The 22192-nt window shown below is 51.1% G+C and overlaps 1 protein-coding gene across 22 annotated transcripts in view; it reads right to left on the minus strand.

Annotated features, from left to right (window-relative positions):
* The window catches only part of Nfasc (neurofascin), a 174075-nt gene that overhangs the window by 12976 nt on the left and 138907 nt on the right, over window positions 1-22192 (minus strand). For 11 of the 22 annotated variants that reach the window (XM_074048530.1, XM_074048527.1, XM_074048529.1 and 8 more), the window contains 7 exons: window positions 20583-20787; window positions 19276-19398; window positions 18112-18285; window positions 15858-15872; window positions 10406-10633; window positions 6817-6933; window positions 5395-5547 (listed from right to left, as the gene is read on the minus strand). In XM_074048530.1, the coding sequence (XP_073904631.1) occupies window positions 5395-5547; window positions 6817-6933; window positions 10406-10633; window positions 15858-15872; window positions 18112-18285; window positions 19276-19398; window positions 20583-20787 (1015 nt within the window). Of the gene's footprint in view, window positions 1-5394; window positions 5548-6816; window positions 6934-10405; window positions 10634-15857; window positions 15873-18111; window positions 18286-19275; window positions 19399-19880; window positions 19899-20582; window positions 20788-22192 lie in introns of all 22 variants that reach the window. The other 11 variants (XM_074048546.1, XM_074048544.1, XM_074048543.1 and 8 more) reach the window with 6 other exon arrangements.

The following is a 22192-nucleotide window of genomic DNA, read 5'->3' on the forward strand; positions in this document are numbered from 1 at the left end:
TGACTACTCCAGTCCATGCATGCATCAGAGAAAAGCTCCATCCCTTTGGAGCTTGGAATTCCATTCCTGTTCCCGGCAGACCATTCTGCACACAGTATCAAAGAGATCGTCCCCAAATCCCACACAGGATTGAATCACTTTCCTCCTTCAACCCTCCAAAACTTCCTTTTGCTGTTGGGAAAAACTACATTCCTCATCCTGACCTGTCAGGCTCTGTCAGAGCTGGGCCCGGCCACCTCTTTTGTTCTACATTTTATTCTCACGGGTTCTCCATGTTCCAGAGGCACTGGCCACTCTTATTCCTGCCTCAGGGCCTTTGCACCTGCTATTCTTTCTTTTGCATTTCATTGTATTTGCTCTATTGGAAAATTCGAAGGCCTTGGAAGGCTCTCAGAAAGGCCTTCCTGGACCTTCCTAGCTTAATCAAAGGCTTTTCACCCAGCCTCGTCCAGACACTCTTTTAATTTATCTTTTTCATAGCACTTAGACCCATTTGATATATTACTACTGCTACTAATTTATACTTACACGCAATTCCACGGGCCAGGCACGCTGTAAGTATTTCCCACACACAACTCAGTCCTCACCACAACCCCATAAGGCAGCTTTAATGTTGACTCTTATTTTATAGATGAGGAAATAGAAGCACAGAGAAGTTAAGTGACTTGCTCAAGGTCTCAGAACTAGTAAGTGGCAGAATTGGGAAGTGACCACAGATTGCCTGGTTCCAGTCTGTGGTCCTCAGCACTCACCCTGCCTGTCCCTCCACCCAGAGGTAAGCTCCCGTTGGCTGTACTGTGCCTCCCAGGACTGGCAGAGGCACTCAGTTCACATTTGCTTGGAGGATGAACTTTTGATTTCCTTCCCTTTGTTCAGCCCCCTCTCCTCTCCTGGCCTAAGGGGCTGCTGCCTACTTAAACTCCATCTTCCATGTCTCTTTTTGTGTCACCCATTCCAGCGCTTAGCTCAGTTCCCACTGTGGATCTCCTGGCAGTGTCTGCACTACTCAGCTTCTGAGACAGAGTCCTCTTGGAGGGAGACATAGAGCTGAGGGATTACAGGTTCACTTTGTCATTCTTTTGCTGCACTTTGTGATCCTGGGCCTGGAGATCCTTCTGTTCCCCCTCACTGTCTCCAGTCAGCCCCACAGCTGTCTCTCCAGAACTTCCCCTTTCCCTCGCCTTGCTCCCTCTGTCCTCTCTCCCTGCATCCTCAGTGACCTCACTTACTCCCAGAACACCCTGGAAACCCTGAACCCTCACAGCTTCTGCAGCTGTTCCTCTTCCCATGTCAGGGAGGGCTCTCTTCCTCTTCCCCCTCTAAAAAGCAACTCCTCCATGTAAGTGGGACCCAAGGCCTGTCTTCCTTGGCCCCTCATTCCCATTATCTCTTAACTCCCCAGCACGTGCCATTTCTTCCCTTTTGTTCTTTCTGTGTTTTAAAACACAGCTCTCAAGGAACTTGAGAGTTCTCAGCTGTTGGTCAGGCACTGCCCTCAGCTGCTATCACGCAGTCCACCGCTCCCATATTTACCTCTGCACCTGGACTCTGACCTTTCAGGTACTCAGGCCCAACTTCCAGCTGGCAACCCCTTTATTCATCTCTATTGCCTCTGCTATCAACTTCATGACTGTGAACCTAGCACTCCATCCCGAAGGCTCTGCCATCCAGTTCCTGCCTCGGCCAGCTGCCTTCCCGCTCCTCCCACCTATGAGTGCCATCTCTTTTACTCGCCCCACCATGAAACGCTAGATGGGTCCCTCACTTTATGCCTCTTGGTGCTCATGGGCACAGAAAGACCCATGTAACTGATCTAAGGCTACAGGTCACACTGCTCTTACTTGCGGCACAATGAGTTGGCTCCTCAGCCTGGCCTTCCAGGTGCCCCACAGTCCCTGCTCCCTGCAGCTTTCCCATCCTTCCCAAGAAAGTCTGGACTGTCGCTCTTCCTGCTCACCACCTTTCTATGGTCCCCGTTCCTTCCTGAACCTCCGACTGCTCCAACTCACACCATCTCTAGACTCTTCCACACAAATTAACATTTAGTTACTGTTTCCTGGGCCATGGTTTCCAATTACAGTCTTGAGAAGAGGATGTCTTTTTTTTGAGCCCCCCCCGAGTGAATAGTTAACACAATCTGGTCACATAACAAGTGGTCAGTGACAACTTATTATCAGATCACTTTAGTCCTAATGTGATAGGACCTGGGGACCTCCCCTCCCTCATGGATCCTGGCTTGCCCACCCACCATATCTGGACACAGTAAAGTAAAGGAATTACTTTGCTTGCTTATGGATAGTGGCACAGAAAATTTTTCTTTTGCAGAAAAATTGGTTTGCATCTCTGCAGCCCTCTTTGTACCACCATCTTTCTGGCACTTGCTCCAATACTCAGGCAGTGGTCTCCATGACTTGCTCCAAGTCATAATTCCAGGAAAGTGGTCATGTGGGTGGTTTAGAAAGAAAAAGTAGCTTTCTAGTCCTGACATTACCAGGTGAGGGTCAAATCAGTCTTAATTGAAAAGATCAAACTTCACTTATTGTGAAGTTTGGACATAGAAGGCTGTTGAAAACCAAGTGGGGTCTGGGGACAGTGGGTGCAACCACACCCCGCCCAAGTGACTTAGTTTCTCATCAAGCAAAATAACTTTTGGATAGAATTATCTCATATCTAATGTAACCCCATGGCTTGGACTCTAAGAGGAAAGCATCTCAGCAAGGCTCCAGAGTAATTACACTTGACTTTCAACACCACACATTGATCTGATAAACTGGATTTGAGAATCCTAATAGGCCCAAAACTATCAACTTTCAGAGACAGGCTGCATTTACACTCACCACCTTCAGCTGCCAGTGATGGGCACCAGGACAGCATTCTCTTCTTAGGCCCTCGGGCCCAGCAAGCACAGGTCCAAATGCCTCTCGCTCTGGACTAGAAGCCTTAGCATACCTTCCACACTACACCCTTCAACCCCTTGGGAAATGGCAAATTCACCTGCCAAGCAGACTGTTCTCCCAGCTTTATATCTAACTGGGAGGAATTTGGTTCGATCATAAAAGATAGGCCACTCAGTCAGCAGAATTATATTCTAGAAATATAACAGAATGGCCTTTCTTCACATACAATGTGGCTTGGCTGCTCTCACTTAAGCACCATCTGACCCCTCTCCATATCTGCCTGACCTGTCCTGCACGCCCTCCCTGTCTTCCTGCTGCCCTACTGTCAGTATCTGTTAGGCCACTGCCTTACCCCAGCCCACATACTCCAACAGGGAGGAGTGAATAGGCTTCTTAAAGTCCTGGGTTATGTGTTTGTAGCCCTCAGGTCTCTTTGGCTGCAGAAGCTTCAAGGAGATGATTAACTTCCCAACGGGATCTTTCTGATGAGTGTCACAGAGCCTGTTAGCACTCCCAGTAGTCCCTTCCATTTCCTTCCTGAACTGTTGCAGCATGTGGTCAGTTACTAAACTGATAGTTTGTGGTTGCCTAAGTGACTCATGACTGGGGCCCAGAGATGCTCACAAATTCTTGCTTTGGTGAAACACAGGGATCTGGGGAATTGTGTGGACTTGGTTCCGGAGTCCACCTACAGGAATCAGTGTGTGTGTTTTTGAAGGACGCACAGACTGCAGAAAGTGAAAATGTTTTCTTTTCCCAAGTGGTTTACACATAGTAATTTCCAGCCAGTCTGGGAGGGCTGTGAACAACTTGAACTCAGAGACATGGTCATAAGCCTGCCTGTTGTCAGTTGCATGGAGAGGATTCTGGGAAGATTTGTCAGCACCATGTACCTCAGTTGCTCTGAAAGCAGGTGAGCAGACTGACCCTCTCCAGGCTCAGTACAAGAAAGAGAAATGAGTATTTACGTCACTGCTCAGAAGCCTACATCAGTCATTGCTGTTTTTCTCTTACTCTACCTTAATGATGAGGACATTCCCATGGGCAAGGACTGGTCCTTTCTTTCTGGTTTTCTCTCCCTAACCCTTAGACACAGCCTTTTCAGATCCAGCACCTGGAGACATCACAGCATTCCTGAGGATGAATTTCTCCCTCTAGCTTTGCTTCCTGCCCTTGAGTTGGACTTAAGTTTTCAAGAAAGCAGATCAAATGTATGCAGTGGTTAGCAAGAGGTTGAGAACCCAACTGGGTCAGAGTCCAGCCACCTGCTTTGCTTGGTCAACTGTCCAGTTGCCTGGCTCCCTGTGTAACCCTGGCTGCTCACTCAGACATCCTGTTCAAGTTGGCTTGGCTAGTGTCGAGCAGGGAGCCAGATGCCCTGAGTCTTGATGACAAGGAAATGTGTGGGATAGGTGGAGACTCAGGGAGGAGGACTGGCTAGAAGGAGGGGGTGGTGAGACAGTGGTGCAGATGGGCAGTGACTCCCAAGGTACAGGCTACCAGCATAAGCATCAGCCTCGCTGGCCAGGCAACATCATGAATATTCAAGTCGACATTCAGAAAGTCATCTAAATCGTTGCGTTTTTTCCCCACCTCCCTACCTTGCGTGTCTAATAACCTGTGTCTGATTAGATGATTAGGACAGCCCTGGAGGCAGGAACAGATCCCTTTTTCTCTTAATCTCTTTCTTCCACTCTTGCTGTTAGCCCCAGGGCTTAGCATACAGGCCACTTGGCCGCCCCCCCTGTTCATTTTAAACCTAGACACAAACCCTCAGATAAGCAAGTGCCCACATGGTCTCCAGACTCCCAGCTACATCTACCAGCAGAGAGATTTCTGAGCCTTGTCCCCTTTCCAAATCCCACTCAGCCTGTTCATTAGACAGAATGAAGAGGCTTCAAATGGATTCTCTTCCCCAACATGATTAAAAAAAAAAAAAAACCCACTTACTTTTAGGCAACAGCAACTTGGGAAAAAAATTCAATCCTAAACAAGCTGTGTCACCCACTGGAATTTTTCACGTGATGGTGGCAACGCAGTGATATTTGCAAAAATCCCAGGTTTGATCTCCAGGGAGATTTCTGGATGGATGGCACTAGCACCTAATCCTTCCCGGCGGAAGTGGAAGCAAGCCCCTGAACACCAGGGCAGGCTGCATGGTTCTTCAGCAGCCCCCAGACCCACACAGAGTGACCAAGTTTGCACACACACCAAACCCCTTTGTTTTAGATGTGGCAGGGGACCAAGCACTCCCTGTCCTCATTATACAGTCCTTTGTTTCCTTCTAATCCCTGCTCAGCCCCATAGGCTCAGGATCACAGTTTGCTCTCTGCTGTGCATGCACTTCTAGCTCCGGCTTTCTGGGGGCCTTTGACATGCCATGCAAGGTGGGGAGTGGGGGAAATGAGTTCTGTTTCCAAGGAGAAGAGACAAGCAGGGAGATGAAGATGAGATGCTCCATGCTCGCAGGGGACGGCCAGGCCAGATCCCCTCTCACCTGTACTGGTCATAAAGGTGATGATGGTACTGCTGATGCCCTCGTTGTCCCGGGAATAAACCCGTAATGTGTACGTCATCCCGGGATAGAGGTCTGTCAGCTGTATAGGCTGGGCCTGCGCCTTAACAGGGATAGTTTTTTTCGTATGATTGCCTGGGGAACAGAAACCTTGGTCAGCCTACAATCAGGCACCAGGAGCTGGAGACAGGGCTTAGGTTCCTGGTCACCTGTCAAAGGTAGAAAGGGAGGGGGAGGGGACTGCAGGTCCAGTCCACCACACAGACCAGGTAGCTCCCTCTCACCCATCATGCATTACTGACTCTCACATGATGCTCCTTTTGTTGGGGATGCTGTTCCTTCTTCTGAAGTTCTCCTTCCTCACTACTGTCTAAGCATTAAACACATCATGACCTGCTTCCTTGACCTTTCAGCATGCCAGCTGACCCTGCTGCCCTGGAAGTTTTTCATTTCCCACAAGGGATCTACCTAGGGAGGGTCAGAGCATCAATGAGTGCCCTCATGGTTACTGGAGATGAGACAGTACCCAGCTCCATGGCACTCACTCCTGGTTCCACCTCTCATTTCTTGCCACGTGTGCTTGTGTGTCTGGACTATGGGGTGAGTAGTGGGGGTGGGAAGCCGAAAATATCTGAACCAAATTAGAGATTCAGAATTCTGTATGCTGTACACATGAACCCTCCAGTCATGAAGAACTCAGTGCTGGTTTTACATTTCTGAGATCTTCTGCTGGACCAGCACAGGTGCATTTTCTGCCTGGGTTACTGGCTTCATTGCTTAGAGTACACGCTAGAGAGGTGTGATCCTATAGGACTAGGGCTTTTACTCAGAGAACGCAGATGTCCAGACCACATCTGCAGTCTATCCAATCTATACCCTTGGTAAAAGACTCAGTAAAGAGTGAACAGCTCATCTCAAGCCACCAGCTCTCAGGACAAATGGCTCTGGTCTGTTTCTCTGACTGGCCCACCAGCACTGTTCTGTGGGCAGAGTACAGCTGTGGCCTGTCTGTGCACTGGCCCAGCCTGTCCAGTGCAGACATCAGAACACAGAGTCTGAGTCAGGAGATCAATACAGAGGTGAGGCTTGGGTCTTTTGGGGGCTCATCCCAAGCAGGAAATAGACCAAGCGCCATTCCACAGGTCATCCACAGGACATGCAACTTGAAGCCTGCACTAATGGCTTCAGAAGCCCCTTCCTTCCAGAACCTGCTCCTCCCACCTCTCTGCCACCTGAGTGCATATTGATTTCATTCAGCTATAATTAAGCCAGGCTAAAAGGCCTCGCTGAGCCTGGGGGAGTTCGTTCACAGGATCTCCGTAATGGAATCTACCACTACCCGCCGTCTCCGCCTCCGCCTCCGCCACCGCCACCGCCACCACCACCCAGCACAGCAATGCTTACTGTCGATGTACTCAACCACAAAGTCAGTTCCGGGCCCGAAATTGTGCTTCCAAGTGATGTTGGCCCATTTACTGTTGGGGAGCACCGTGACGTTCCATATGGACTGCTCGTCAGGGGCTGGTGGACGGGTTAGAAGAGGAGTTAGTGGTGAGGAGGGAGGTGGCATGGAAAACATGGAGACACACACACACACACAGACACCCACACATTTCACACTCACACATCCAGTCAGCCAGAAAAGGGCACAGTCAGAAATGGCTGTGCACAGGGCTGAACAGAACTCCAAGCTATAGCCTTGGTGACCAGGCCGGAAGTATGCATTCAGGGACAGGCAGGAGCAGTTGGGGGCCTGGTAAGTGGAAACTGTCTATGTATCCATACAGGTGGGGTTACAAATGAGTAGGTTTTGATCCATGCTGTTTAAGGCTCTAACCTGGGATGACGTCCTTCTTAGGTCCCTTGTCATGGATTCATTCAGACAGTACAAGGCCAGGGGTGAGGAAAAAGCCCTCATGATAAGGAAGCCAGCAGAGTGCAAGATGGCTAGGCTTGCCCCTTTCAACTCTGGGCATTTTATAGGAAGGAGAGTGGTTGCTTTTAAAGTCAGGCAAGAAGGTCTGGGGCGAAGCATTGTGGTAGGGTGCTTTCCTGGCATGTGGGTTTGATCCCCTGAACTGCCAAATGAAAATTAAGCAAGAGTCACAGTGAGATATGCAGGAAGGATTGGGCCAAATATGGGAAACCCTATGGACTTCTAAGCTGAATGAAGAGAACAGTGATCCAGACAGGTTACTCTGGTCTGAGTACTCTTGGGGCTGTTCTTGGTTAGCAAGAGGCTGGTGTAACACGCACGTTGGCCTTAGATTGCCTAAGGTGACTTGGAGCCTAGAACCTTAAAGTCCCAAGTACAGACAGGGCAGATCTACCCTCTCATGGGAGGGTCCATCATGGGCTAGATGGGACCAAGAGAAAACAACTCCTTGATACCTAGCCCTCCAACCCTCAGTGCTTCAGATGCCAGAAGAACCCTGTTTGCTGGTTTCTCAGCCCCACAGAGCCTTTCAGGAGTGACTTCCATGCAACGCAGAAGACATCATTATCCAGCTTCTATGTGCTGGGAGTTACCTTATCAAAGGCATGGAGCTGTCTCAAACCATTGCCTGGGTACAGGAGAATGGCATTGATCTTCAAACATAATCACTTTTTAACAGTCCCAGCAGTCTGATTACCCCATTTTCCACCAAAGATTTAATAGTGGAGGACTCACAGGAGCCTTGTATTTCAAAGACTTTACAAGTATGGCTCCTGTATATTTTATTAGCATGCAAAGGGGCACTGTCACTAACTCACTTGTCAAAAATCAATGAACAGAGTACACTGGTGATGCATTTATTCATTATCTATTTGACATGTGGTGGTGGAGTCTGAAGGCCTGGGGAAGTGATGAAAGATTTCCTGGTTTCCACTTCAAAGAAGTGTCTTTTCTACTACCACCCTGTCAGGTGCTTCTTGCCCCAGGTGAACATGATGCACATTAGGTGAGGGGCCAAGGAAGAGGCTCCATTGATGGCAGCACAGTGCCCGTCCCATGGGGAGGGCAAGGCAGGCGTCTCTTCTCTGCCAGATGTTTCATCTCAGTTGCACTGGCTGCTCTCAACCCCCTTCTGTCCCCACTCCATGGAAGTCCATGGTGCTAGGGGGATCAGCCATGATTTGGGGATCTGACTTTCTTCCTCCTTAGCTCTGAACTCTGTACAATGGCTGGAGCTTTTGTGCTTAAACAGTTTGGCCTCCAATATGACACTGACCCAAATCTGGCTTGCTCAAAGGGAGTGAAGATTGGTGCTTTTAGATAAAGGCCAAGCAATGGAAAACTTAAGGGACTTAGAGGTGGCAATCAGAAGAAGGAACTGGCATATAGAAAGGTCAAGATGAGACCAAGAGCGAGCTGGAAAGCTCCAAAAGAAGGACCAAAAAGGCAAGCTGTCAGGAACTGTAAGCACAAAAAGGGCAAGTGAGGAGAAGCATGCATTGTTCGGCTGGTGACACATGAGAGTTAGGGAACGTCCCTGAGATCTAAAAAAAAGACACGTTGAGGACAAAGAAAGAGGCCCATTGCATCCTGAAAAGAGAAAAGGTATGAAACATTTTGTCTTAGGATGTAAGACAGGATGAAGATGAAAATTCATTTAAAAAGTCCCAGGTGGCAGGATGGAGGGCAGCCAGGAAACTTGGAGGTGTTCCTAAGCTCTCGCCAAGATCAGGACCATGGCCAGGGCCTCTGCGGCATATAGGCTGCAGATGATGGAAATGTGGGATGTGAGTCATGGGGGGCCAGTCTTTCCAGAAGGTATGTAACTCTGCCAGAGCAAGATTCACTCTGTTTCTCCATTCTTGGGGCACTTCTCCTGTGAACTCTTCAGGCACGAAGCCCCGCTTGGATGCAGAAGATGCCTCACTGTGGCCCCAGAGAACACCAATCACCACATCGCTGGTGACAGCCAGCTGACTTTTACCCTAAAGTGCCTGCTATTTAAATTCTATATACTGCACCTTCAAAGGAAATCAGTGTTTTCAAGATCTGAGGAGCATAATGTCAGCCTCACATCACCTGCCTCTCCTATAGCTCACTCAACACAAGTGCACCAAGCCTCCGCCCTCTTTCAGGTGCTGAGAGAAGTGGGTGGGTGGGAGGCAGTGAGGCTGGGAAGGTAGAGGGATCTGTCCAGGAAGCACAGGCAGTGAAGGGTGGGGGCCTACCAGTGTACTGCTGCCAGAGAAGAGTTCTGGGTGTTTTACAGCCTGCCTGTTGGCTCAGGAAGCTAGAGACCTCCCTCTGTGGTAATGAAAGACTTTGATGCTCAGTGCTCAAAAATACTGCTCAATTCCCCAAGGGTCCCCTCACACTGGACGAGCAGGGCTTCCTGGGCTGGCTGCGGGGTGCAGCAGTGGCCAATCCTGGAACTGATCCTGACCAGAAGCCCTAGAACAACTGAGGTTTTCCCTCTAGTCATGTACTTGGGGACACAGGAAACATAATGGGATGACCTAGCATAACATTTCTTGGAAGCTCTGTCCTTAGGGGAAGAGGGGCAAGAAAAGGACCAGGCTTCCAGGAACAGAGCTGCCTGGTATGGTCAGGCACTTTACATCCTTCAGCCTCCATTCTTCACGACTGGACACAGACACGACAGCCAGAAGCTCTCTGGGGCTAGCTGCATGGAGTCAGGTCCTTTCCTTCCTCACACCCTCCGGATGTCCAGTCCTGAGCTGACTGCTGGACATGTGCAGCTCTGCCACCTGGGACCTGGGAATCGTATCTGAGGAGCTTGACCTGTTGAGTACAGGGATCTGAGACTAACATGAGGGGTGCTGAGTGGTGGGGGAGGAGAATATGTATGTTGAGTGTACATGGGGCCTCTAGGCTACAGACTGAGTCGGGTCATGTGTGAGCTTGCAAAGTAAAGCAAAGAGGTTCTGTGAAGGCTCAGAGCCCACCTCCCAGCTGGAGGAGCCTGGGGGTTGGTTTCTTGAGACAACTGGGGAGGTGGGCGTGAAGGGGTCAGGGAGCACAGGTGACACGCAGTACCGGATTCCTGAATCTTAGTCCTGGTTGTGGTGCTAGGAGGACTCTCCGTGGTGGTGGCAGCAGTGGTTGTAGGAGTTGTGGCGACGGTGGTGGTGGCGATGGTGGTAGGTGCAACAGTTGGGGTGATGGGAACTGTTGTGGCTTCGCTGGTGGCAGGAAGGGCAGTAGCATCAGTACTGCTCACAGCGCCCATCTCACCCACGGTAGCAGGGGGCAATGTGGGAGGAGCTGAGAGGGAAATGTAAAACAGCCGAGTCTGGTTTGTTTGGTGTACCCAGCCTGCACACATGGCCCCCGCGTGCAAGGCAGGCAGCGAGGTGAGGAGATGGAGCTCAGAAATCAAAAGTCTCCCCAAGCATCATGGACTGGCCTGGATGGGTCATAGCCAAGGAACTCACAGCCATGGGAAAGGAAGAGAATGAAGCCCTGCGTGCGTTTCATTTTCTTCTCATGGTCTGTGTGACTCAAAGCCCCCGGCATGCACTCAGCCCAGTATGAGGATGAGGATGGAGACGGACACACACTGAACTGCTCGGACCCCAGGGATGGCACGGAGTCCAGGCCAAATGCCACCCAGACAGGCTCAAGCAGCACCCAGTTGGGTCCAGCCCTGGAGCCCCAGTCTCAGAGGTGGACAGGCACTGGGCCCCTGTTCTGCCTGTACAGGATGCCCTGCCATTCCCAGTCTTTTACCCTTAAGTCACCCTTTGTTACACCTGTTTTACTTCAAACAACCACCCAGACCAGCCATAGAGAGAACAACCCCCACTCTGAGAGGAGCCTTGTAAGCCAGCTGTCTGATGTCTGCCTTCCCTGAAGCCCCCAGTCCCAGCTCTTGTTGCCTCCCCTGCCTCTCCTCCTCCTGCCTCTCTTCCTCTCTCCCTTCTTTGCCTTATGGTGGTCCTTCCTGCAATTAACTCCCACCACCCTGACTTCCTGCAACTGCCTTTCTTTCTAGGAAACTTGGGCCTATGCACCCCAAGTTCTTCCTGTTCATATTGGAACCTGGAGCAAGGGGTCACAGTGTGGCCCATGACCAGCAATACCACCTCAGCCTCAGGAAACAGCGACCCCTGTAGGTAAGCCATGCGCTGGGCATCCTTTCCCATGAGTCTTCATCTAGGGCCCAGAGTGGCTCAGACCTGGGCTAACTCTCACACCCCACCTCTTGTCCAAACCTGCCCTTTGACGTCACTCAGCAATGATCCTAGTCTATAGATGAGATAGAGTCCACCTTCCTTCTACAGAAGGGACAAGACGCTAACAAAGGGCCACCCTGGCATTTCTCTCCAGATCAACGCTTGCAAAGTTGAGAGTGAGAGAAGGATGACAGGCAAATCAGAGGCAGAGCCACCTCTCCTCCCTGCACCCCGTCTCCTGTGATTTGACCACAGTCCAATTCCTAGTGTTGACACTAGTGGGATGGCAGGCAGGGATCTTTGACATAAGCAAGTAACTCTAACTCCCAAGGAATAGTGACACCCCTCCTTGCCTCAAATCTCCAGAGGTTTTGGAAAATAATATCCCCTGCTTCTCCCTCCACTGAAGAAGGGGGCTAAGCCAGGGAGGGAAGAAGCTAGAGAAGCATTCTCAGGGGAGAACAAGGATCCTAAGTCTAAGCCGGTTCAATCAGAGCCTGGTCAATAAAAGCCCTTTCATCCCCTGGATGAGAAGGAGGGAATATGTCTGGGGTTCCCGCAGCTTCCTCAATTGTAAGATCAGAGGTGTTACTGGGCAACTGACTTTTACATCCTTTTACATCCCAGAGATTCCTAGGCAAGTTCAAAGCCAGCAACGCTATATTCCCCAACCCTTGGCATCAGGAAGGCATGGGGAGGGGGAGGTTCTTTATTCAGGGATGTGTTCTGCCCAAGGTGGCCCCAGGCCTGAGTTCAGTGCTATCAGTGCTCATCCCACTCACCAAGGCACCCACAGGAGTGCAGCACGCACCCAGACAGAAGAGTCCAAGACAGCCATAAGGTGAAGGTAGCCATCCCAGGCCTGGTTCCTGCACTGCCATGGACACATGCTTGGTGCTGCTGGGAGGGACCTGGAGAGGCTATTCTGTCCATCTGCAGGTCAGCTCTCCTTATTCCTTATCAGTAGTGTGTTTTCTAATACTTTCTGGCAGATGAAATGCTCACAGGGCCTCTTTCCAAGACTATCTAAAAGGTGTCATTAGAAACATTCCCTTGCAACTTGAATTGCCCTACTGGGCTTCCCTTCTCGCAGGCACAGTGATTGTTCATTCCCCAGGCCCCCAAACCCAAGTCGATCTTCCCCGAAGTCAATGCTGACTGTCACGTGGCTATTGATACCTACAACCAGAGACACATGTTCATATGCCACACTCTCCCTCAGAGCCTGCCTGCTTCTGCTTCTAGGATATGCTTCTAGCCCATATCCTAGGGACAGAGAGGCTGAGGAGGATACAGCATGTCCCTTGCCTGGCACCACTGCTCAGAGACAAGGATGGTAAGTAACTCTGGGAATGTTTATGCCCCCTCCTGTCCCCTCCCTCTGAAAATCACTTCTGCTGATGGTGGTGGGAAGGAAGCAATTCTCTTTGGTGATGGCTACCTAGCTGTTTCCCCTCCCATTGTATGGCTAAAGTATTAGTGAGAAGGCACAAGAGGAGAGGAGGAGTCCTGGCGGCTGCCTAGGGTTCCCACCATCAGAGTTACTCTGGAGGATATAATCTCAGCTGAAGTCACAGCTGGCAAATCAGCACACCTCCTGTCCACTCCTCGCTGTGTCTGTTGTCCCTGGACTGGACAGGTCCACTGCAGACATGGAGAGCAGAGGCAAGGAGGAAGGGCTGAAGGGAAGACACAGCAGTCGGGGGGGGGGGGGAGCTGTCAGAGCCTGGAGCAGGTAGGCAAGAGGAGACAAGCTTTCCATAGGGAAAATTATCCATGTCGAGGTCAGAGGAGAGTTATCATTTAACCCTGGGCTGAATTAGGGAGCAGCTAGAAGGGCGGTAAGCCCCAAAGTGGCACTGGTTTATAAACAGAGGGAACCACATGCTAGGCAGACATGTTCTTGGGCTGGGATGCTGTTTCTAGCCAGAGCAGGAACCAGGCTTTGGAACCAATTCTGATCACTGCTCAGTGGAGACCATGGCTGGGCAACTGAGTAGAGGAAGCAGGGACCCTCTGTTACCTAAGAGGGTCTAGGGTACTAGAGTCTCATTAGAAGAGGCAGGGTCAACCCCACAGGTGGCTTAATGCACACCAGAAGGCACCACAGCCATTGCTGAGGATTTTCCACCAGAATTTTGGGGAGAAAACTGAGGAGAAATGACAAGTTCATTCGTTTTCTGTCCTCAAAATCTGGCATGGAGCCGAGCACCTGTCAGGAGCCCGGCAACCATTTGCAGATCTGAGCTGAATCAGAGGAGAAGAGCAGTTTTCTGATATTCCAAGGTGGAGTGTTTGGTCCCAAAATATCCACATGGTGTGTGAACTACCCTGGCCAACCCACAGATTGTCAAACAGATGGGCAGCAATCCTAACAGACTGCAGATACAGGTGGATGAGAGGATTAGCTTCACTGGGTGAGATATGAGCAGATCAGTTTGGGGAAAAAGTGCCCAGGTTTGGGGAGGATGAGAGGGAAGAGAGTGGTGGGCTGGATGCTGGGCCCATGTCAAAAATGCAGAACCTGAGCTCCATTTGCTTTGGCACCCACAGACCGTGCAGAAGGTTCTTATGTGCATCAAACTGAGAACATCTGATATTATCGGCACATCTCTCTGTGTGACCTGCTTCCTACCCTCATGTCGCATAGAAGCTGGAACCCGGGAAATGCGCTTGATTGATGGGCAGGGCCCCTGAGTTCATTCTGTATAGCATGAGAGTTTGGTTCTTATTTAAGTGTGTTTGAAATGACACTTCTCATCCCCCTTTCAATCACCACTCACAAGAGGGTAGCACAGATCGGCACAGATGCCCACTGAACAAGGCAGACTCCCTACTGCTGGACCCACCTGCCTTGGGTCCCAGGATGCCAGGACTGGGGGTGGGCAATGAACCTGACCAATGAGCTTTGTGCTGACTTGCATGGTACTCTCTCTGCCTCTCCCCTTAGGTGCCCTGAGCACATGCTGTAACAATTACAGAAGAGAAAGACTCATGTTTAAACTTGAACCAGGAAGTGTAGCAAGGATCTCTCTCTCCCTGGACAGCAGGCCCTGGACAATGTCTGTGTCTCACTTCCTAGCAGAGGGGTTTCGGACCTGTGGGAAGTCACATCTTGGCTGGCCTAGTTACTGGGGATGGGATAGCACAGAGGGCTAGAGGAGGAAAGCATGGTGGCTGCTCACCAACCACAGATCTGGCTGGCAAAACATACGCAAACTGAAGGAAGCAGGTGTGCAACAGAAATAGAATCCATCTAGAGAGGGGATGCGGAGATAAATGAGCGAAGGTGGGAGGAAACCAAATTGAGCAAAGTAGCATCCTCTTCCAAAACCAAGCCTCAGTTTCCTTGCCTGACTCTCATTCTCCCGCTGCCTGGAGATTCCTCGAGGAGGTGCTCGTGAGGTCCTACTTACAGCCTTTGAATTTAAAGGGGGAACCCTGCCCTATTCTAAGCCCCCCCACTCCCATGTAATCCAGGCTCAGAGGATGGCCAGGAAAGGAGCCCTGGTGTCTCCTCTGCCCAGATTTTCTAACTTGGGGATAGGCCTTCAGTGGCCTAGAGTCCTTCGATGGCCCTCAAACCCATGGCATGAGGACTCAAGGGGAAACTTGGCTAGCAGGTCTGCTCCTAAGCTAGAGCCACCTGCCCAGTCCCTGGCTTCTGTCACAGTTCCATCTCTCAGGCCCCAAGAGTGGAGGTCATTCTTAACACTAAAGCCTTCGAGAAGCTGGGTTTCTGAGGGGTGGGAGGAAGATCAGAGCCCTGAACTCACTGAGACTCCAGGTCCTGGAACACCTGGCCCACTCAAAGACACACTTACTCATTGTCACTGACCAGAACCCATGGTAGCTGGCGAAACTGGTGCTGGGTCCCCCATGCAGCATGCAAGGCCAGCATGCACAGTGCGCTCACCCTTTCAGAGGATGGTAGCCTGACCATGAGCCAGGAGCCAGCTGTCTCCAATCCAGCATGCTTCCAGGCCATCTCTGTGTTCTGAGATGTCAAGCCCAGGCAAGGGAACTAATTATGCTACTTCAGAGCAAACTGCAATGCCAGAGAGCTGTCAGGAGCCCTCGCATGAGACCCCTTCTAAATTACCCTCTTCTTCAGCGGGGGACAAATGTTAAGTGATGGGGGACAACATGCTCTGGTCCTTGCCCCTTTAAAGTCTGGCTTCTCCACCACTGAAAGGGTGAGTCTGAAGCATGCTTTCGGCCCAAGCTTCTCCCTCCTACTCCACCCTGGCTGGGCTGGGCTCCACCTGCATGGCCCCATGCCATGCCCATTACCTCTGCTGCTGGTACAGTACCTGCAGTTGGAGTAGCTTCAGACACAGCACCCAAGATGGCCAGAGAGAGAGGGGAGAGGATGAGAGAGGGAAGAGAAAAGAGATCATAGGTGAAACCACAGGACATGCAAGCAGAGATGGTTGGGCTCAAACCTGACCTTGACACTGTGGCCAGGTGCTGGCTGCCACCCTGAGGATGCCAACTGGTATTTGATGCCAACTGTGACAGTCAACTCCACTGGAGTCAGACAGATTCCTACCTTTCCACTTGGGGCTTGAAGACCTTTCTAAAACACTCTGTTCCTACTTTATTCAAGGGTTAGTCACCTAGGAGGCAGTAGCACGGGCCATTTCGCCTAGAATGCCATGTCCCCAGCTCTTTCTCCAAAGGTGTGTTCTTCTCTGGCTGGGTTGGATGACCCTCTAAGATGCCAGGAACTGAGGATATAAGGTGTGGGTGAGGCAGGAGACACCAAGCCTAGTCAAAAAGATAGTTACTATATCTTTGCAAGAAGATGCTAAATAGTGTTGGAGTAGACAGGAGAGGGGTGTGTGCTTGGCTGATCCCCCCACCTCAGTCCTGCAAAGCCCTAGAGTCTCTGTAATGGTGTTCTGCTGTCCCAATTCTTTCCCACTGGTTGAACTTTATGAAATTAAGAAACTGAGTGTAGACTGAGAGCCTCAGAACAAATCACCAAATTTTCCACAAAGCCCTAAATTGAGAAGAAAAAGTGCTCTGTTCTCTTGTACCCTAGGGCTGTAGAAGTTTTCCTATGGTGGTCACTGGAGCTAGACAATGGGGTTTTGTGTGCTGTTCTGTATTGGGTGGAGATGGGGGTGGGGAAGAGGCCCTCTGTATATCTCTACACAGCCAAGGAGAAAGTGCACCATTGCCTGGCCTGGCTTCTGGGAACAGTCTTCATCAGTCACTTACCCAAAGTCCCCCAGCGCTAATAAACTTCCTGAGTGCCCAGGGGTCAGAAGAGGACACCAGAAGGGGGAGCTTGTTATGTAAATCACTTCTGATTTACAAGATCAGAGAGGGACACAGAAAAGGCTGCAGGGTGCTGATGAGCTGCACAGGAGCCTGGGTTAAGGCAGCAGTCCCAGACGGTAGCACAATGCTCTCCTGGGATGGGGGTGGGGTGGTGCTCAGGCCACCTCACCCAGGTCAGGGTCAAGCTGAGGGACCTGAACTTTCTAGGGAAAGTACTAGACACAGTAACGTGGCAGACCCTGGGATGCCCATTCCCATCACCCCTTTGGCAGGTACCTCCTGCAGGACAGATTCCCTCCCGCACCTGGCCACTGCACTTCCTTCACCTAGGCTTACAATCGGATACTCTGGTGGATACCTTCACTGTGAACTTCCTTTGTGCCCCTTGTTTCTGGCACAGTGTCTGGCACCATATTTGTGAGTGCTCAAGAAATGCTGTTGCATAGGCCACCATTTGTACCTCTGGAGAGGCAGAGGGGTCCCCACCTTTTCACAGGGCTCTGCCAATATTGAGGCCTTTGCAGTCTTGCAGCCCTCGAGAGGTTCCTAGGGAAGCCAGCATGTGTGCGGGTGAGCCTGGAGCACCCTCTACTGGAATCTTGAGGCAGGCATTGCTCTGGTGGGGGAAGCTTCTACTGGAACAAGCCAGGACCAGAGGACTGGGGTGATGAGCTCACTTGCTCTTTGTGAAGCTGGCTTGGTAATGGGCTCTGTCCCACCTCCTCCTCTCTACAGCCCGACCACTCATCTAATCCAGGCTGCAAAGAGGGACCACATTCCCTGCTCTACTATAGATCTGGGCAAGCAGGTTGATGTCACGCTTTCCCCACCTCCTTGATCCCACATGCCCTTGGCAAAAGAAGGGCTGTCCCAGGTCCTCATGGGCATTCTCAGTAATATCCCTGCTCCTTCAATGGACACCATTTTCCTTATTCTTGGTGTTATTCACTAGCATATTTACTTTCACATTTTCCCCTTCATCTACTTCTCTCGACTCATGCTATTATCCTTATTCCTCTATGAGAAAGGTGGCAGATGGTCCAAGTAGCTGAGTGAGTCAATGGCGGCCCATTTTTGCCTGCGTCTCAGGAGACCCACCTTTCCAGATACAGAATCAACACCTGTCTCCCAGCACATAAGACACACCTTCTACTGGGGTTGAAAACTGGTGGCCTCACTTCCTCTCCATCCCAGAAGGCAGGCCCAGCCCTCGGTGTGTTTTTTATCATCTGAATTAGCTGGGGCTCTTCACCCCAGGAGCTGCTGCCACAGACCTACCTTCATTCGGGGGGGCTGGAGACTCCTCTGTGATCGCTTCCCCAGAGCCCACCTGTGTCCTGGCGCTGAGGGTGAAGCGGTAGCGTGACACGGGGTCTGCTCTCTGCATCGAGAACTTGGTCTGATTGGGAGAGAAGTTTTCCACCATCTGCTTTCCCACTTTGGTTCCATTAACTGGGGAGAGAGAGGTGAGTGGAAGTTTACTTACTGTGACTGCCTAATAATCTATAGCACTTTCTGGAAAGAGAACTGGTGGTCCCTGGCTGGTGATCTTCAAGGTGTGATTCAAAGGCAGAGCACTGGGCAAGAACTCCCTCCCTGCTCTTTGATTACACCCTAGGGTTAGTACTTCCTCACCCAGCCCACTGTCTCTAGCTCACTGCAAAGTGATGTGGTCAGTTCTGAAAAATTGGGTTTGTAATTCCCAAGATCTTCATGGGCAAATCTCTTGAGTTCTTTTCTTCTTTTCAATGCCCCCAGGACTTCTGACCGTTACTCTCTCCTTTGTTAGAGGCTGTGCTCAACACATCAGCAAAGGTGTCAGGCCCAGAGATCTATTTAGGATGGCAAATGGGCACCCGGTTGGCTAGTGACATTGTCAATGACACAGCACCTGGCCCATGGCCTACACTAGAAGGCTTAAAGATTTTCAAATTTAATGACACTCCTGTCCCAGCACAGGGACGATAAGCTCTTGAGGTGAGGTTTTCCTGACCCAGGCCCTTGCTTCAAATCACTTCACAGTTGCTTGGTTGCTTTATGAACAGTCACCTTAGCAAATGACACCTTCTTAAGGCATCTCCTGAGAGTCTGTGGACTCCTGAGCACACACTGTCTGCCCACCAGGTGAGGGACTCTCTTTCTTAGACTTGTAGGTGTTGGACAAGATCCCTAAGGGCTGGGGTTATTTCCCTCATTAGACCAGAGTTCTGTTTGTCTTAGTTTTCAGACTAGAAGCTTCCTGCAGATGGAGCTGTGTAAGGAGAGCAGGGATTGGGTCTCACCTCCCTCCTATAACCCTCTGGGGAACCATTTCCTTGGCTCCTCTGCCCCTTCACAATTCCCTCTGCATCCATAGACTTTCTATCTCAAGTCCTTAGGAAAAATGGTGAGGATGGAAGTTCCGATTCCCAGATTACTCAGAGAGCGAAGGGCAGAACATACAGGCCACGTATCTGAGGGTGTATCCAATCAGGATCCCATTGGGGTGCTCCGGATGGTCCCACTCCAGGTTGATTGTCTCCAGGTTGGGCTGCCGGACTCGGAAACGCCTGGGGGCACTGGGTACTTGGGGAAGGAGGAGAGAGTAGGGGAGATGAGGGGGGAAGGGACAGGCAGGATGAGGGGAACACAGAAAACAAAGCACAGGCATGAAGGCATTGACCTTGGGCAACCCCCTTGCTGGACAGCTGCTGAACCACATCCCAGCAGAGCCTACTGCCTGTCCAGGATGTAATTTCTCTCAGGTGTGAGGCCACCTCCGACTCTGTTGTTGAAATGGGGAAGAAGTAAATCAAGTTTTCCATTTGTAACTACACTGAACTTGGCACACATTAGCCTCAGATCCTGCAAAGGTACCTCCAAACTGGGCAGAGTCATTCCTAGTGCCATTCCCAGGCAGGGAAGCAATCAGAGCCATTCTGCAGTGAGGCCACAGTTCCTAATTCTTAGCCAAGGGCTTTCACCAGTGGGTCCAGCAGTAGGACCAGGCTTCTGAGCTGAGAACACTGGGTTCAAGAGTAAGGAGAAGGAAGCCCAGGATGGAGTACCTGGAAAGGCAGGAGGGGCTGATGATGAAAACCAAATGGAGGGAAAGACAGGAATAAAGAAAACAAGAGGGAAGAACAAAGGAGAGGAGAAAGGAGGAAGAGAAGAAAACAGGGAAATAACAGTTGAGAGAGGAAGGAGAAACAAGAAGGCAAAGCCAATGCAAAGAGGGTAAAAGAAGTGAGAACAGAGAATGAACTGGGGACTTCAAGGTGCCTGGACGCCAGGATTGAGTCAAGCCATAAGCCCGCAGAAAGGAGGGGTGACACCTCTGCAGCCTTCACACACAACAGCCAGTTCTCTGCACCACTGCTCTGCATGCTGTAGGGAGACTTGTGAAGGTCGTGGGTAAACAAGTCTTCCAGATAGTTGGTTGCGTGCGCTGCCTTCTGCCTCACAGGTGCTGGGGTGGCCGGCCCCCACAATGCCTTGAGTGGCCAGCCTGCATATTCCATCTGATATCACACCAGCAGACTGCACAGGCCTTCTCTTGAGCTACAACCTCCCATCAGGGCAGGGCCCCTTGGTGATGGAGCACTCCATGTGGATAGTGGAGCCATTCAGCCTGCAGTCTGTCCACTCATTGAGGCCACGCAGAGGTCACCTTGTGCCATCCATGCTGAGCCACTGCTGGCGCTGTTCCAGGCCCAGCAGTATGTGCTACCTCGTCCTGCCCACCCTGCATAGCTGCGGGTCAGACCTACCTCCTTCTGGGGTGGTGAACTCCTTGGTTTCGCTGCGAGGCCCATCACCTCTCCCATTCACCACAACCATCTCAAGTTTGTAGTTACTGTAGGGGAAGAGGCGGGACACCACGCCCCGGGGACGGTCACCAGGGAAGCTGGCTTGCTGTCTCTTCTGAGATACCCACAGGTTCTTCAGCAAGCTGCTCTCCCTCCAGTAGTAGGCCTTCAGAACAGAGGCAAGGCTGGTGAGGGCCGGGTGGCAGGGCCGGGTTAGTGGTTAGTACTGGCAGTAGTGACAGGTCTTCCCTTTGCTTGCTACAGGTTCCAAGTCTCCAACGACCTCATCAGTCTCACACAGGGTGGGGGCAGGAGGGAAGAGCAGCCTTATGGCTCCCATTCATCTGCCACTGGCGAGTACAAATTTGTTGAACAAGAAATTGGGTTGTGGGTCCATGCGTTTTCTGAGCCATGCCACTTCTTTCGGGAAGGGGTGAATTGGCTATCCTATCATGAGACTTATTTCCAAGCTGGGCAACATGTTGCTCAGGGAGTTTAGAACCACAAATAGGAGCCAAGGGCTCAGGCAGGGAAAGCTGCACCCTGTGCTCAAACACCGAATCACCTGGAGGTGGATTAGTATGGTTTAGGTTGGAGGCAGACAGGTGTTGACAAGCAGCAGGTTACTCCAGCGGTCCGAGTGAGCAAAGGGTGATTTCGTCCTCTGAAGTCAAACAGTTTCTTTTCATACTCCTGAAGATGTTTAGAGATGAACACGCGCATGGGCTAGGGCTGCATGGTGGCAGAGCTTGGACAGGACAGGATGGCTTTAGAGGGTGGCAGTGTCACAGGGTGCAGAGGAATTCAGATTAGTAGTGGGTAAGAAGCCACAGGTCAGCCTGTGACAGCAGTGTCACTGAGGCTGCCCACAGCAAAGTAAAGAGAAAGTCCAGACTGAGAAGATGCTTTGGCTGGAAAAATCTCCAGGTGAGTAGGTTACGGGTGTAAGTTAACTGTTGGGGAGGAGCGTGTTCAAGTGCACACATCATCTTGCCTTTCTTCCCCTGCCTGCTAAATTCATTTTCTAAGAAGAGGCTGATCCTTTCTGTCAGTCCCCAACTGTCCGTTAGCCAATTCTTTTTTTTTTTTTTCTGAGAAAGAATCTCATTCGATAGCCCAGGCTGGTCTCAAACTTAATATGTAGCCCAGGCTGGCCTTGAACTTGTGATCCTCCTGCTTCAGTGCTGGGATTACAGGCGTGTACCACTGGCCTGGCTTATCAGCCCACTTTTGGTGACCTTCAAGGTCACAGAACCAGCAGCAACCAATAGTGACAGCCTCCCTCCAGTCCCAGCCAACTTTGCAATGGAGCTGCCTCCTGAGGGAGACCTTGTACACGCTGGGCTTGCTTTCTCTCCTCCCCTTCTCACCTCAACTTTTGAAGGACAGATGCTGGGGCAGAACTGCTCCCAGCAGAGAGCACCAGAAGTCAGGGACCTTGATAATCTCTGTGCTGGGTAATAGAGTTAGCTGGGACAACAGGGAGGGCACTTGCACCCTTTCAGTGGCTTTGCCTATTAGTGTGGCTTTCCAAAACCAGGCTGGGGGCAGGTGGGGTGGGCAGACAACCC

This window comes from Castor canadensis, chromosome 11 (assembly GCF_047511655.1).
Source record: "Castor canadensis chromosome 11, mCasCan1.hap1v2, whole genome shotgun sequence".
Taxonomy (NCBI): Eukaryota; Metazoa; Chordata; class Mammalia; order Rodentia; family Castoridae; genus Castor; species Castor canadensis.